This window comes from Hyla sarda, chromosome 4 (genome assembly GCF_029499605.1).
Source record: "Hyla sarda isolate aHylSar1 chromosome 4, aHylSar1.hap1, whole genome shotgun sequence".
In the NCBI taxonomy this organism is placed as follows: Eukaryota; Metazoa; Chordata; class Amphibia; order Anura; family Hylidae; genus Hyla; species Hyla sarda.
The window spans coordinates 15,434,825-15,448,978 of NC_079192.1; the positions used below are offsets into that span (position 1 = coordinate 15,434,825).

At 46.2% G+C, this 14,154-nt stretch overlaps 1 protein-coding gene across 1 annotated transcript in view; it reads left to right on the forward strand.

Annotated features, from left to right (window-relative positions):
- DNAH2 (dynein axonemal heavy chain 2) overlaps positions 1-14,154 on the forward strand; it is a 243,720-nt gene that overhangs the window by 195,325 nt on the left and 34,241 nt on the right. Inside the window, exons 60-65 of the mRNA XM_056570087.1 lie at positions 758-897; positions 978-1,188; positions 1,275-1,391; positions 2,201-2,342; positions 2,443-2,612; positions 2,706-2,822. Of these exons, the coding sequence (XP_056426062.1) occupies positions 758-897; positions 978-1,188; positions 1,275-1,391; positions 2,201-2,342; positions 2,443-2,612; positions 2,706-2,822 (897 nt within the window). The remainder of the gene's footprint in view (positions 1-757; positions 898-977; positions 1,189-1,274; positions 1,392-2,200; positions 2,343-2,442; positions 2,613-2,705; positions 2,823-14,154) is intronic.

The window sequence follows — 14,154 nt, forward strand, 5'->3', positions numbered from 1 at the left end:
CCATTTCAGAGGCCTATCGCTGTAAGGGGAAGATTCCTCCTTTCAGGGTTGTGGCTCATTCTACCCGTTCTGTTGGGGCATCCTGGGCTCTCCAGAAAAGAGCCTCGGCCTCGCAGATTTGCAAGGCGGCTACCTGGTCGTCTTTGCACACTTTCTCGAGGTTCTACCGAGTTCATACCTTCGCATCGGCTGATGCTAGTCTGGGCCGTAAAGTATTGCAGGCGGCAGTGGAACGGCCGTCTGCCTGACTGCTTATCTGCCCACCCAAGGGACAGCTTTGGTACGTCCCACAGTCTGTGTCCCCCAATGGAGCCGATAGAGAAAAGGAGATTTTTTAACACTTACCGTAAAATCTCTTTCTCGAAGGATCCATTGGGGCACACAGCTCCCACCCTTTTGGGATTTTCCTTGGTTCTCTGTCCGAGGGTGTGTTCAGTTATGTTTTTTCTTCTGGTTCTCGGACAGTTTTGGGTTTTTCTTGACCTGTTAGTCTGCTCCTATTGTTCTGGAACTTAAACTGATTGTCTCAGAGTCTGAAGGGGGGTATATCCTGCTGGGAGGAGCCAACTGTTTTTGTTGCCATAGTGTCACACCTCCTAGAGACAGCAGCATACACCCATGGTCTGTGTCCCCCAATGGATCCTTCGTGAAAGAGATTTAACGGTAAGTGTTAAAAAATCTCCTTATCTTTCTTACTGCACCCTTTAAGAGTTGTTGAACAATTTTGTCACATTTTTATTTGATTTTCGCCATTCAGGTTAATGGGAAGGTGGCACGAATCTTTGTCACAATGCATCGCTCAGTAGGGGATTATTCTCGCAAGATGAAGCTAGAACTGAAAAGACAAAATTATATCACTCCGACCAGCTACCTGGAGGTAGTCTCCCGATACAAGAGGTAACATCTGATACGTCAGTCTTATCGGCCATTAAATGATTATATTCTCAGGAGGCTTACCATACATATATTATATCCAGTCTCCTGAACGAAAAGCGCACAGAGTTGGGTGAAAAAGCCTCCAAGTTGAGAAATGGGCTTTTTAAGATCGACGAGACCCGGGAGAAGGTAGAGAAGATGTCCGAGCAGCTTGCGATTGCCAGAAGCAAAGTGGCCGAGTTTCAGAAACAGTGTGAGGAGTATTTGGTCATCATTGTCCAGCAGAGGAGAGAGGCTGACGAGCAGCAGAAGGTTGGTCTATATCAAGCTTTTTAGCTGTAGATGCAAATATATGGTTCATCTATCCTCCCTGTTGACTTTTTGTATTTCTTCACCAGACTGTCACTGCTCATAGTGAGAAGATTGCAGCAGAGGAGATAAAGTGTAAAGCTTTGGCAGACAATGCCCAGAAGGACCTAGAGGAGGCTCTTCCTGCACTGGAGGAAGCCATGAGGGTAAGCATTATTATCTCCTTTACATTTTCAGGCTTTTTTATACTCCTGAGCTGTACTCACTATTCTGCTGGTGAGGTCACTGTGTACTTCCATTACATTACTTATCCTGTACTGATCCTGAGTTATATCCTGTATTATACTCCAGAGCTGTACTCACTATTCTGCTGGTGGGGTCACTGTGTACATACATTACATTACTTATCCTGTACTGATCCTGAGTTATATCCTATATATTACTCCAGAGCTGCACTCACTATTCTGCTGGTGATGTCACTGTGTATATACATTACATTACTTATCCTGTACTGATCCTGAGTTATATTCTGTGTTATACTCCAGAGCTGTACTCATTATTCTGCTGGTGAGGTCACTGTGTACATACATTACATTACTTATCCTGTACTGATCCTGAGTTATATCCTTTGTTATACTCCAGAGCTCTATTGACAATTTCGTAGGGTTCAGAGCTGAAATCTCCCTGAATTCTCTGCTGGTACACTGTCTGCCTGAATGCTCTGGTGATTTGCATTCTGGTCCTGACATGAAGCTCTGTACACTAATCAATTGTAGTAAAAAGTAAATGTTACCTATTCATGATTAGAGGTCATATGTCATGATCATGGTCCTAAATAATGAAGGCTACCCTGTATCTATGCCACCTTATGTAAGTGCAAATAACCCTAGTAGTTCAGCTTTATAAAACGTTCACAGTTTTTCTGCTCACCTTCTCATTGGTGGATGGACAGCACCACTAACGGTTGTTGTCTGGGTCTAGTCTAAGCTCTACACTTCCTTCTTTCCTTCATCAGGCACTGGAAACTTTGAACAAGAAAGATTTGACGGAGATCAAAGCCTATGGCCGTCCTCCAGCTTTGGTGGAGACTGTAATGCAAGCTGTCATGATCCTGCGAGGCAATGAACCTACATGGGCAGAGGCGAAGAGGCAGCTGGGTGAGTGAGCGGGGTGGTGATGTGAACATGTTGTAGTGAGTCCATGTCTTTTGCTCTATGGTCCACTCTTTATTATATTCTTGAATCCTTCAATCTTCAGGAGAACAAAACTTTATCAAAACACTCATTAACTTTGACAAGGACAACATCTCCGAGCGGGTTTTGAAGAAGATCGGACAATACTGTGTCCTGCCAGATTTCCATCCGGACATTGTTGGCCGAGTATCTCTAGCTGCCAAGTCTCTATGCATGTGGGTGCGAGCGATGGAGGTGAGTGAATAATACGTCTATCTAGTCCAAGAATTCTAGCATTTTTTTACCTGTAAAAAGCTGCTGATTCTGCTTTTCTTTGCTTCTCTACAGATGTATGGACGGATTTTCCGTGTGGTGGAGCCAAAGCGTGCACGCATGAATGCTGCATTGTCTCAACTGGCAGAGAAACAGGCATCACTGGCCGAAGCCCAGAATAAATTGAGAGAGGTATTATATTGTCACCTAGAGGTGACAGTGTACCCGTCACTTTACAAAACTTTTGATATGTCCTAGAGACACTTCAAAAGTTTTGATCAGTTCTTGACCGATCACTAGAATAAGCAGGGAGGAAAGCACCCATCTGAACACTTCACTCCCAGCTCTTTGTCTTGGCAAAGAAAAGGATCTCAGTGTTCAACTGATTAAAACTTGAGTAAAAGTGGCAGCGCTCATTAATAACCCAATATGTATTTCTGAAGCCAGAAATCTTAATTTAATCTGACACAGAAGTGCTGCAGGTATGCTTAAACTAGGGCTGGGCGGTATTGCCAAATATGTGTATCGCAGTATTTTTGTAACTTATGGCGGTTCCACGGTATATAACGGTATTCCCCCTCTCCCCCCCCCCCCCAAAAAAAAATTTAATTATTAGCCCAGCGCTGTGCTGTTCCCATCAGGGTACTACTCACATCACCCGCAAGCGCTGCCTCTTCGTCCTCCTGTTTGTTGCGGCCGCCGGTGATAGGCTGAGCCCACTGTCATGTAAGAAGCCGGCTTCTTACATGACAGTGCGCTTAACCTATCATCGGCCGAGGCGGAACATTGCTGCGGCCGGTGATAGGCTGACGGCTTTCTGACGTTCCATTCCCTAGGAAGCAAGTCCGGACCGACGGGGAAGGTGAGTTAAAGTTTATTTTGTTTACCTTTTGCAGCCTGGGCATAGGGATGCAGTATAGAGCAGTGGTCTTCAACCATGCTGGGAGTTGCAGTTTTGCAACATCTGGAGGTTGAAGACCACTGGTATAGAGTGTCAGCACCGGCGGCCACAACAGACAGGAGGACAAGGAGGGCAGCGCTTGCGGGTGACATATGTGAGTATTTACCCCGATGTGGACAGCGCAGTGCTGGGCTAATTATTGGGGGGGGCAGAACATTAGTTCCCCGATGTGGGGACAGCGCGCTGTGGCTGATAATTCATTCCCGCGGGGGATGGGCCAAACCGGTATTGCGGTATGGGTTAAAATTCATATTGTGCAGCACAAAAATTCAGTATTCGGTATGAACCGGTATACCGCCCAGCCCTAGCTTAAACCCCTTAACGACAATGGACGTACGTTCACATCCATTGCCTGCTCCCGTTATATGAAGAGCGCTCAGGAGCACGCATCATACCGGGTGGGTTCCGGTTGCTATCAATAACCAGGTCCCGTGGCTAATGCCAGACATTACAGATTGGGCTGATGTCCGGCATTAATCCTTTTTTTTTTTTATAACAATACTTTTTTATTGAAAAGATTTTCATATACAAAAAGTAAAACACAATACACTTAGAACATATAAGGAGGTGAGACACCTCTCTGAAAGTGTAAATAAATAACAACATAAGATAACTAACACATTACACAAGTTCTATCCATCAAATAGGTAAAATATCCATAAAATACTTTTGTCTTATTTTTTCCTTTTTTTTTTCTTCTTTACCTTTCCTTTTTTTTTTTTCCGGGTCTTAGTTTACTGTATAAGTACAAACCCAAGTATACCAGGATCTCACAGAGTACCTCAATTATCCGTTATATCTGTATCGTATTATGTGGGCCCTGTAACCAAACATCCCATCTAGTAAGAAATTCAGCCTCCCTGTCACAAGCCGAAGCCACCTTATATTCGTGCCAACCATTAAGATTAACTTTAGAAACGATCTCTTTAATGGATGGAATATGGGGTGAAGTCCAATACTTAACTATGAGAAATCTAGTGACAATTAGTACATGAATAATTATAGACTTATGGAAAGAAGAATATTGGTCTATATCCACATTAAGTAGAGCTAGAGCTGGATTCAGTATGACAGGGAAGCCGCAAATGCTAGACATTAATCTACCTATACGTTTCCACATCACACTTATTTTGGGACATTGCCACCATACGTGATAGAAGGTACCTCTCTCCTTGCACCTCCAACACTTCTCCGAAGAAGAAGTAAATCTGGCTAGTCTGTCAGGGACTAAATACCATCTATATAACAGTTTTTTGGATGTCTCCAAGTGGGCCACGCACCTAGAAAGTTTGGGTACAACTGAGTGGGCTCTACTCCATTGGTCATCCGAGAATGACACATTTAAATCTTGTTCCCATCTAATTTTGTTCATATCTTCTGTTACACCATGTTTATTGACTAAGAAATTATAACACCAAGATATGCCTCCTCTATGGTAACCCTCTTGAGAAAACCAGTTATGTAATTCTGAGTTAACAGTGGAGAGAGGTACCCGTACAGTCTCCATGGCGTGTCTGACTTGGAGAAATTTATAGAAATCTTTGTGAGAAATATCGAATGAGTGGTGCAAATCGTCAAAGGATACACATTTCTCTCCATCCCATACATCTCCTATTTTGTGTATTCCCTTATGTATCCATGCTTCTAACGTGAGGTGGGGTATAAGGGCTTCTAATACTCCTATTGGGGCTTCCAGGTGTGCGGTATGATAAAGACGACGTGGTATGACATAGGCAGACCAAACAGAATGAATGGCAGCAATCATGGGATGCTCAGAGAAGGGTTTAGAATGAAATAAATGTGTAGCAATTAATGTGTGGGCTATAGGGGTACGATTCAATACAAAATGTTCAATCTCCACCCACAACTTTGATGTGTCTAGAAGCCACAGAGACTTTAATTGGTCCATAATAACTGCTTTATAGTAAGACGCTATAGATGGACAGCTAATTCCTCCATTTTTAAGGGATGGGTACAGGTAAGATGTTTTAATTCTGGACTTCCTTCCTTTCCAAATGTATTTCATAAGTAGTGCCTGCAGAGATTGAATGTATCGGTAGGGCAAAGTAATCGGCACATTTCTGAAGGTATAGAGAATTTTAGGCAAAACCATCATTTTGATGGCCGAAACCTTACCCAGCCAGGACACCTTCAAATTGGGCATCTGGGAAGTAATTCTCTTTAGATCTGTATAAAGTGGAATATAATTAAGGTCATATAATTTTTTAGTAGGAAAGGTTAATTTAATACCCAGATAAGGAATACAATTCTCCGCCCAGGAAAAAGGATATAGGCCTTTCAGTCTGGAAACAACTTTGTTGGTCAAGCCCATATTCAAAATATGGGATTTGGAGGGGTTAATTTTATAATAAGAAAGCTTACCAAAATTGTCTAGTTCTTCTATAATTCTAGGGATGGAACCTCAGGGTCTCTACAAATTATCAGAATGTCATCCGCGAACAGGCCAATACGGTGTTCTCTATCACCAATTTTTATGCCAGCTATTGTCGGGTTAAGTCTAATACTTTCCGCTAGGGGTTCCATCGCCAGGGCAAAAATAAGGGGAGAAAGGGGGCAACCCTGTCTGGTCCCATTAGTGATATCAAAATTATTAGACATGAAACCTGAGGTAAAAACAGAAGCTGAAGGGAAACTGTATAGCGCCATGATCGCGGTCCTAATTTTGTCGGAGAACCCAAATTTTGACAGTGTGCGCCCCAGGTAACCCCAATGAATTCTGTCAAAGGCCTTCTCAGCATCTAAAGTCAGTAGTAATGAAGGTATTCGACAGGATTCTACATGGTGAATTAAATTAATGAACCGTCTAGTTCCGTCTACTGTTTGTCTTTGTTGGACAAAACCCACCTGGTCATTTTTGATCAGGGAAGGGAGAATATTATTAATTCTGTTCGCAAGGATTTTTGAATATATTTTTAAATCAATGTTGAGAAGTGAAATCGGCCGAAAATTCTCTGGTCTATCAGGGGTTTTACCTGGCTTGGGAATCGTGATAATTGTCGCTCGTAGCATTTCGGGTGGGATATAACCAGACTGAAAAATAGAATTGAATAAAGGGAGGAGATATTTACCAAGAGTACTTTGATATTTCTTATAGTATTCCCCTGTGAACCCGTCAGGTCCTGGGGATTTATTCAACTTTAGAGAGGATATGACCGAGTTCAGCTCAGTCTCAGTGATGGGGCTATTGAGAGCCTCAGAATCATCTGAGTTTATATAGGGGAGGTTTAGATTCGATAAAAAGCGATCAATCAATGAGACTTGGGGTTGAATAATGTCAGGGTCCGATTTTAGATTGTACAATCTTTCATAGTACTCTGCCATAACATTTGCAATTAATTTGGGATTCAATATTTTTTCTCCTTTACTATTAAAGATATGTGAAATTTTTGATTTGTTCGTTATAGACCTGAATTTATTGGCCAGCATCTTGCCTGCTTTATTTCCGTGTCCGTAAAATTGGGTATTTGTCTTTTTAAGAAAAAAGTCAAACTTGTAATGTAGGGCTTGATACAATTGGAATCGTAATTTTTTTAATTCTGTTAACAAATTATTTGTGGGAGTTCTTTTATGATTATTTTCCAAAATTTTAATTTGAGATATAAGGGATTGTATTTTTTGGGATCGTAACTTTTTTTGGTGGGACGCTAATTTAATACATTCCCCTCTTAGCACCGCCTTGTGAGCACACCAATGGGTAAAAACATTAGTGTCTGTCACGGAATTTAATTGGAAGTAGTCTTGTATTTTTTGATCTATGGTGGCGCTGGTGTGAGCATCGGAAAGCAGGGAATTGTTAATTCTCCACTGAAAAACTGGAGGGGTATTATATTCTTCAAATAGACTAGTTGTAACTGGTGCATGGTCTGACCAGCTGATAATTCCTATTGAGGAAGTTTTTGACTGCTGGAGAAGCCATTTATCCACTATTATCATATCTATACGTGAATACACACGATGAGTATGGGAGAAGAATGTGTAGTCTCTCTCCTCAGCATTGAGAGTTCTCCAAGAGTCAAAGAGGTCAGCTTTAAATAAAATATTGGAGACGTCCGTATTTCTATCTGAAATATTAGGGGGATTTTTATCTATTCGTGGGGATAGTACTTTATTAAAATCACCCGTCAGTATTAGCGCTCCATATTTATTTTGGGCAATTCTGTTAAGGACGTGATTCAAGAAAGTGCCTTGTTTTTTATTTGGAGCGTATATAGAGGCTATAGTGTATTTACGGTTATTAATATCGCAATTTAATATAATATATCTGCTATAGGCATCATATACAACATCCACCATCTTAAAGGCTACTGAATTTTTCACCGCTATCAATACACCTTTTTTCTTATTAACGTTAGGGGTGAAGAATATATTGGGAAAGTTTCTATGCTTAAGTCTAAAGGTGTCAGTTGTTAGCAGGTGGGTTTCTTGGGCACAAATAATATCGCATCCCACCCTTTTACACTCCCTCCAGAATAAGCTCCTTTTAAAGGGACTATTAAGCCCCCTCACATTGAATGTAGTGATATTAAACACCATAATTAAGACCTGTTGTAAGACTCTCAGTCATACCCCATTTGAAATGAAACATATAAGCAAACCAGATACATCCCATATACCCGTGTCTGTAAATGGAGCTCCATAATAAGCCTAGACCCTTAGTAGAATAATGAATAAGAACTTGCGCGAACGTAAACTTTGAACTTTTGGTTCTGTAAGAACCAGCCAGTACCTCATGGTATAACACGGCCAAGAGGATGGCGTGGGAGAAAAAATGTATTGCATGGAAATACAATTTCAACGTTAGAACACGCATCAATATTATCTAGCAGACATTCCGCCCTGATGTCAATAACTGGTAACGTTAACCCTATAAACAACAAGATACCTCAACCAAAGAATAGTCTTTGACATAGTTCTGCAGTGGAGTTCGTCATGAGGGCTTGACGGTAAACAGTTCCACAAGGTCTCTATGAGCTTGTCTGTCACTCCTCAGGTAGGGGAGCGAGATCTCGAGTGGGAGCGTCTGTCTCGTCCGTGAGAAGACTCAGGAGACTTCCGTTGTACTCTTGACCATTCCTGATGGATAGGTGCTGGTCTGGATTTAGGTGGATCCGTCAGCATGGAGGATTTAATTCTGTCAGGGAACCACTTGCCCACCATGTGTAGAGCCTCTCTAGGTGTGGAAAAGGAGAGTGTAGCTCCATTTCTGGGAACCAATAGTTTCACTGGAAAACCCCACCTGTAGGGAACTCCCTCCTCTCTCAGGACAGCGGTGGAAGTGGAGAAAGCTTTCCTCCTTTTCAATGTTGCAGCAGATAGGTCGGCAAACAGGGTGATGTTCAGGAATCGGTCCGGTAAGTTAGGAGGCTTCTTAGCTGCTCTTAATACATCTTCTTTATAGTGAAAGAAATGGATCCTGGCAAGGACATCTCTAGGTATGTCTCGAGAGAGATGTGTTGGTTTAGGAAGACGGTGTACTCGATCCACTATCATGTCTCTTTGGTCAGCGTGTGGAGTAAGCACGCTAAAGTAATCTGTGAGAAAATCACGCAATTCTGAGTTTTGCACTGACTCAGGTATTCCTCTGAAGCGGATATTATTCCTCCTGGATCTGTCTTCCAGGTCCGCTAATTTTAATTGAATGGAAACAATGTCATCTGTCGTCTCATTTTGAGAGTCCACTAGTGCATTGTGAGCATCTGTGAATTTTTCCAGTCTGTCCTCTAAATTTGCTGTGCGTTCACCTATTTGTGCCACTTCTTTAGAAAGTACGCTTATGGATGACAGTACATCTTTCTGTAAAGAGTCTCTGAATTCCTGGAATAAGTTTCTCATTGTAGATTCCATGCTAGCAGGCATTTTATCCTCCATTTTGGATGCCATATCGGGCGATTTAATGGAGGGGTTGGACATATGGGTAACAGCTGCCGATATAGAGCTTAGTTGTGAGTTGGTTTTTGGAATTACAGATTCAGCTCCCAAAGGGGTAGATAGAGATGTTTGGTCACCTGTGGTATAATTACAAGGTAAGTCTGAAAAATCACTTTCTTCGTCAGCGAAGTTGCAAATGGGAACAGATTTGTTTCTCAATGAGTAGTATTCGGTGAGTTTATTGGTATCTTTTTTTCTCAAGCGCCTCCTAGACATGTTACAACAGTCCCTCAGAAAAAGGAGCCTCACAGGCCATTAAGGCAGGTAAAAGGAAGAGAAGGAAACATCAAAGTCCATTTGCAGTGACTGAGAATAAGCGAGGAAACAGCACCCTCTAGTGGCAGTTTGTTTAATGACACTGGACCCTTTAGGAGAAGCCGTGGGTAAGCCGATAATAATATACTGTAAAAGGTAGCACTTTTCTTGTATTAGATTCTTTAAGTTATCACCACTACAGTATCACAATATGCAGCATACAATATGTTGACTAGTATGGAAAAGGGAGATGAAATGTTACTGTAAACTATAAGCCACAGATCTGAGGGTACAGCTCATCCAGCGCTGGAGCCTTGTAAGTAGCTTTTGCAGAGACTGCTGCCCCACTCAGTAGTCTGGGTACCAGGGTAAGGGCAATATGGCTGACAGGTAGTACAGTTTCCTCCACAAGGCTATAACCCAACTCTGCCACAGGTGATCTGTCATCAGAGTACTCACAGTCTTTTAGGTTGTTTTCATCAAAAGCCAGGGGAGCACTTTCAAAAGGATGCCACTGCGTCCCCCACTTCTCCCCCTTCCCCTCCTTCCTCACGGTCTCGGTGGTGTGGTGCTGCTAATGAGGATGTGTGAGCGCAACAGCAGGCAGGCAAGATGGCGTCAGCGTCTCCACTACCCGCCTCCTTCTCTCTTTCAAGCAGCGCAGCCGAGTGCGGGCAGCGATTAGGAGGTCGGGATATCAGCAGCCGGACGTCCAAGAGCAGCAGTTACTTCATCTGCTCCCCCGGCTCCCATAAATCTCCTCCGTACCTCCGGTGAGTAGCTCACAGCCTGGGTGGCAATATGGCGCCGGCAGCGCCGCTATGTTCGCGCCTTCCGGGTCTCCGGCCACAGTAACTCCGGTCACAGCGAGCGCAGAAAGGCCGGGGTAGACTCTTTCCGTTCCGCACCGCAAGCCCTGTCAGATGAGGTTAGTCAAAGAGGAATTTGTGAGGGTTAACTGCCGATTTGTGCCGCTATATCAGAGCTGAGGGGAGAGCTCTCTACATCCGCGTCTGCTCTCCTCCGCTTCCGGCCACGCCCCCCGCATTAATCCTTTAGACGCTGTGATCAAAGATGATTGCGGCATCTAAAACGGGAGAAAACTAATCCTGGCTAACTCAGTGGGCTGATCGGGAACGCCACGCAAAAATAGCGGTGTCCCGATCAGCTTAGTGGATGGCAGGAGGTCCCTTACCTGGCCCCCTGCCGGCCCCTCGGTGCTCCAATGCTCTAGTCAGCCATGGCAGGCTAAAGCAATGAAGCGCCAATAACACTTGTCAAGATTCGGCCGGCTGGAGGTGGATCCTCTGTGTCAGAGAGGGATTGGCGTGGCCCGTGCCGGCGGACCGGTTCTAAGTTGCTACTGGTATTCACCAGAGCCCGCCGCAAAGCGGGATGGTCTTGCAGCGGCGGTAGCAACCAGGTCGTATCCACCGGCAACGGCTCAACCTCTCTGACTGCTGACATTGGCGTGGTACAAGGGATTAGGCAAGAGCAAGGTCGGACGTAGCAGAAGGTCTGGGCAGGCAGCAAGGATCGTAGTCAGGGGCAACGGCAAGTAGTCAGGAACACTGGCTTGGGATGCACAAGGAATAGCTTTCTCAAGGCACAATGGCAACAAGATCCGGCCAGGAAAGGTTAAATAGACAGGGAGCAGGTGGAGGCTAATTAGACAGATTGGGCCAGGCACCAATCATTGGTGCACTGGCCCTTTAAATTCTAGAGAGCCGGCGCGCGCGCGCCCTAGGGAGCGGGGCCGCGCGCGCCGGGACAGCACAGACGGGGAACGAGTCTGGTAAGCGGGCCGGGATGCGAATCGCGAGCGGGCGCGTCCCGCATCGCGGATCGCATCACGGCTAGGGACATTATCGCAGCGCTCCCGGTCAGTGGGTCTGACCGGGGCGCTGCGAACAGGAGAACGCTGCGAGCGCTCCGGGAAGGAGCGGGAACCCGGAGCGCTCGGCGTAACAGTACCCCCCCCTTGGGTCTCCCCCTCTTTTTGGAACCTGAAAATTTGTGAATTAGGTCCTTGTCGAGAATGTTATCCTCGGGTACCCATAACCTCTCCTCAGGGCCGCAATTCTCCCAATCTACAAGAATTTTTTTTTTACCTCTGAGCGTCTTAGACGCGAGAATTTCTTTAACCGAGAAGACATCTGAGGACCCGGAGACAGGAGTAGGAGCAACAACCTTGGGAGAGAAGCGGTTAAGGATAAGCGGTTTAAGGAGAGAGACATGAAAAGCGTTAGGAATACGGAGAGAAGGGGGAAAAAGGAGTTTGTAGGAAACAGGATTGATTTGGCACTTGATTTTAAAGGGTCCAAGATAACGTGATCCCAGTTTATAACTGGGGACACGGAAGCGGATATACTTGGCGGAGAGCCACACTTTGTCTCCAGGAACAAAGACAGGAGGAGTTCTTCTTTTTTTGTCGGCATGCTTCTTCATCCGGGATGAGGCCTGTATGAGGGATTTTTGAGTCTCTTTCCAGATGGTGGAGAAGTCCCAGGAAACCTCATCAACAGCGGGCAAACCAGAAGGCGTGGGACTAGGGAGGGGGGAAGATGGTGAAGCTTGGCATGGGGCAGAGTGTTACCAGGACGGGGGCTATGAGGTGGAGACACAGCATAGTCCTGATAGGCCTTGGGGAGACCAGGTAAAGGAGGAGACACTGAGGTTTGACTGACGGGACTGGGAGCAGACGTGAGGCATTTTTTGTGGCAAGAAGCACCCCAGCTCTTGATCTCCCCGGTGGTCCAGTCAAGGGTAGGAGAGTGGCGTTGGAGCCATGGCAGACCTTGGAGGACTTCAGAGGTGCAGTTGGGCAAAACAAAAAGTTAAATTTTTTCGTGGTGCAGTCCAATGCTCATGAGCAGGGGTTCTGTGCGGTAACGCACAGTGCAGTCCAATATTACTCCGTTGACCGAGGAAATGTAGAGCGGCTTGGCGAGACGGGTCACAGGGATGTTGAACTTATTAACAAAAGAGGCCAAAATAAAATTTCCCGCAGAACCAAAGTCCAAGAAGGCCACAGCTGAGAAGGAGGAGTTGGCAGAAGGAGAAATCCGTACGGGCATAGTGAGACGTGGAGAAGCAGACTTCAGACCAAAAGACGCCACTCCCACGTGAGCTGGGTGCGTGCGTGCATTTCCCAGACGTGGAGGACGAATAGGGCAATCCACCAAGAAATGTTCGGTACTAGCGCAGTACAGACATAAATTTTTATCTCTGCGGCGAGTCCTCTCCTCATGGGTCAGGCGAGACCGATCCACTTGCATAGCCTCCTCAGCGGGAGGCACAGGGGTAGATTGCAAAGGATACTGTGAGAGAGGTGCCCAGAGCGGTGTGGCCCATGACAGGGCCTTCCCAGACAGGAGACCACGGCAGAGTCTAGAGTCCCCATCAAATGTGTCCGGCAGGGACAAGCGGAGGTTAGGAGCGGCCGCTCGCTGCGGAGGAGGTGCAGGAGCCGGCGGAGGAGATGGTTGTTGCTGTAGCTGTGACTGATGTTGCTGTAGCATGGCGGTCAAGTGCGACAGCTGGTGACCTTGTTGGGCGATCAGTCGGAATTGCTGGGCGACCACCGTGGATATGTCAGCGAGACTTGGCAGCGGCACCTCAGCGGGATCCATGGCCGGATCTACTGTCAGGATTCGGCCGGCTGGAGGTGGATCCTCTGTGTCAGACAGGGATTGGCGTGGACCATGCCGGCGGACCGGTTCTAAGTTGCTACTGGTATTCACCAGAGCCCGCCGCAAAGCGGGATGGTCTTGCAGCGGCGGTAGCAACCAGGTCGTATCCACCGGCAACGGCTCAACCTCTCTGACTGCTCAGATAGGCGTGGTACAAGGGATTAGGCAAGAGCAAGGTCGGACGTAGCAGAAGGTCTGGGCAGGCAGCAAGGATCGTAGACAGGGGCAACGGCAAGCGGTCAGGAACACTGGCTTGGGATACACAAGGAATAGCTTTCTCAAGGCACAATGGCAACAAGATCCGGCCAGGAAGGGAAGGGGAAGTGAGGTTAAATAGACAGGGAGCAGGTGGAGGCTAATTAGACAGATTGGGCCAGGCACCAATCAATGGTGCACTGGCCCTTTAAATCCTAGAGAGCCGACGCGCGCGCGCCCTAGGGAGCGGGGCCGCGCGCGCCAGGACAACACAGACGGGGAACGAGTCTGGTAAGCGGGCCAGGATGCGAATCGTGAGCGGGCGCGTCCCGCATCGCGGATCACATCACGGCTAGGGACATTATCGCAGCGCTCCCGATCAGCGGGTCTGACCGGGGCGCTGCAAACAGGAGAACGCTGCGAGCGCTCCGGGGAGGAGCGGGAACCCGGAGCGCTCGGCGTAACAACACTG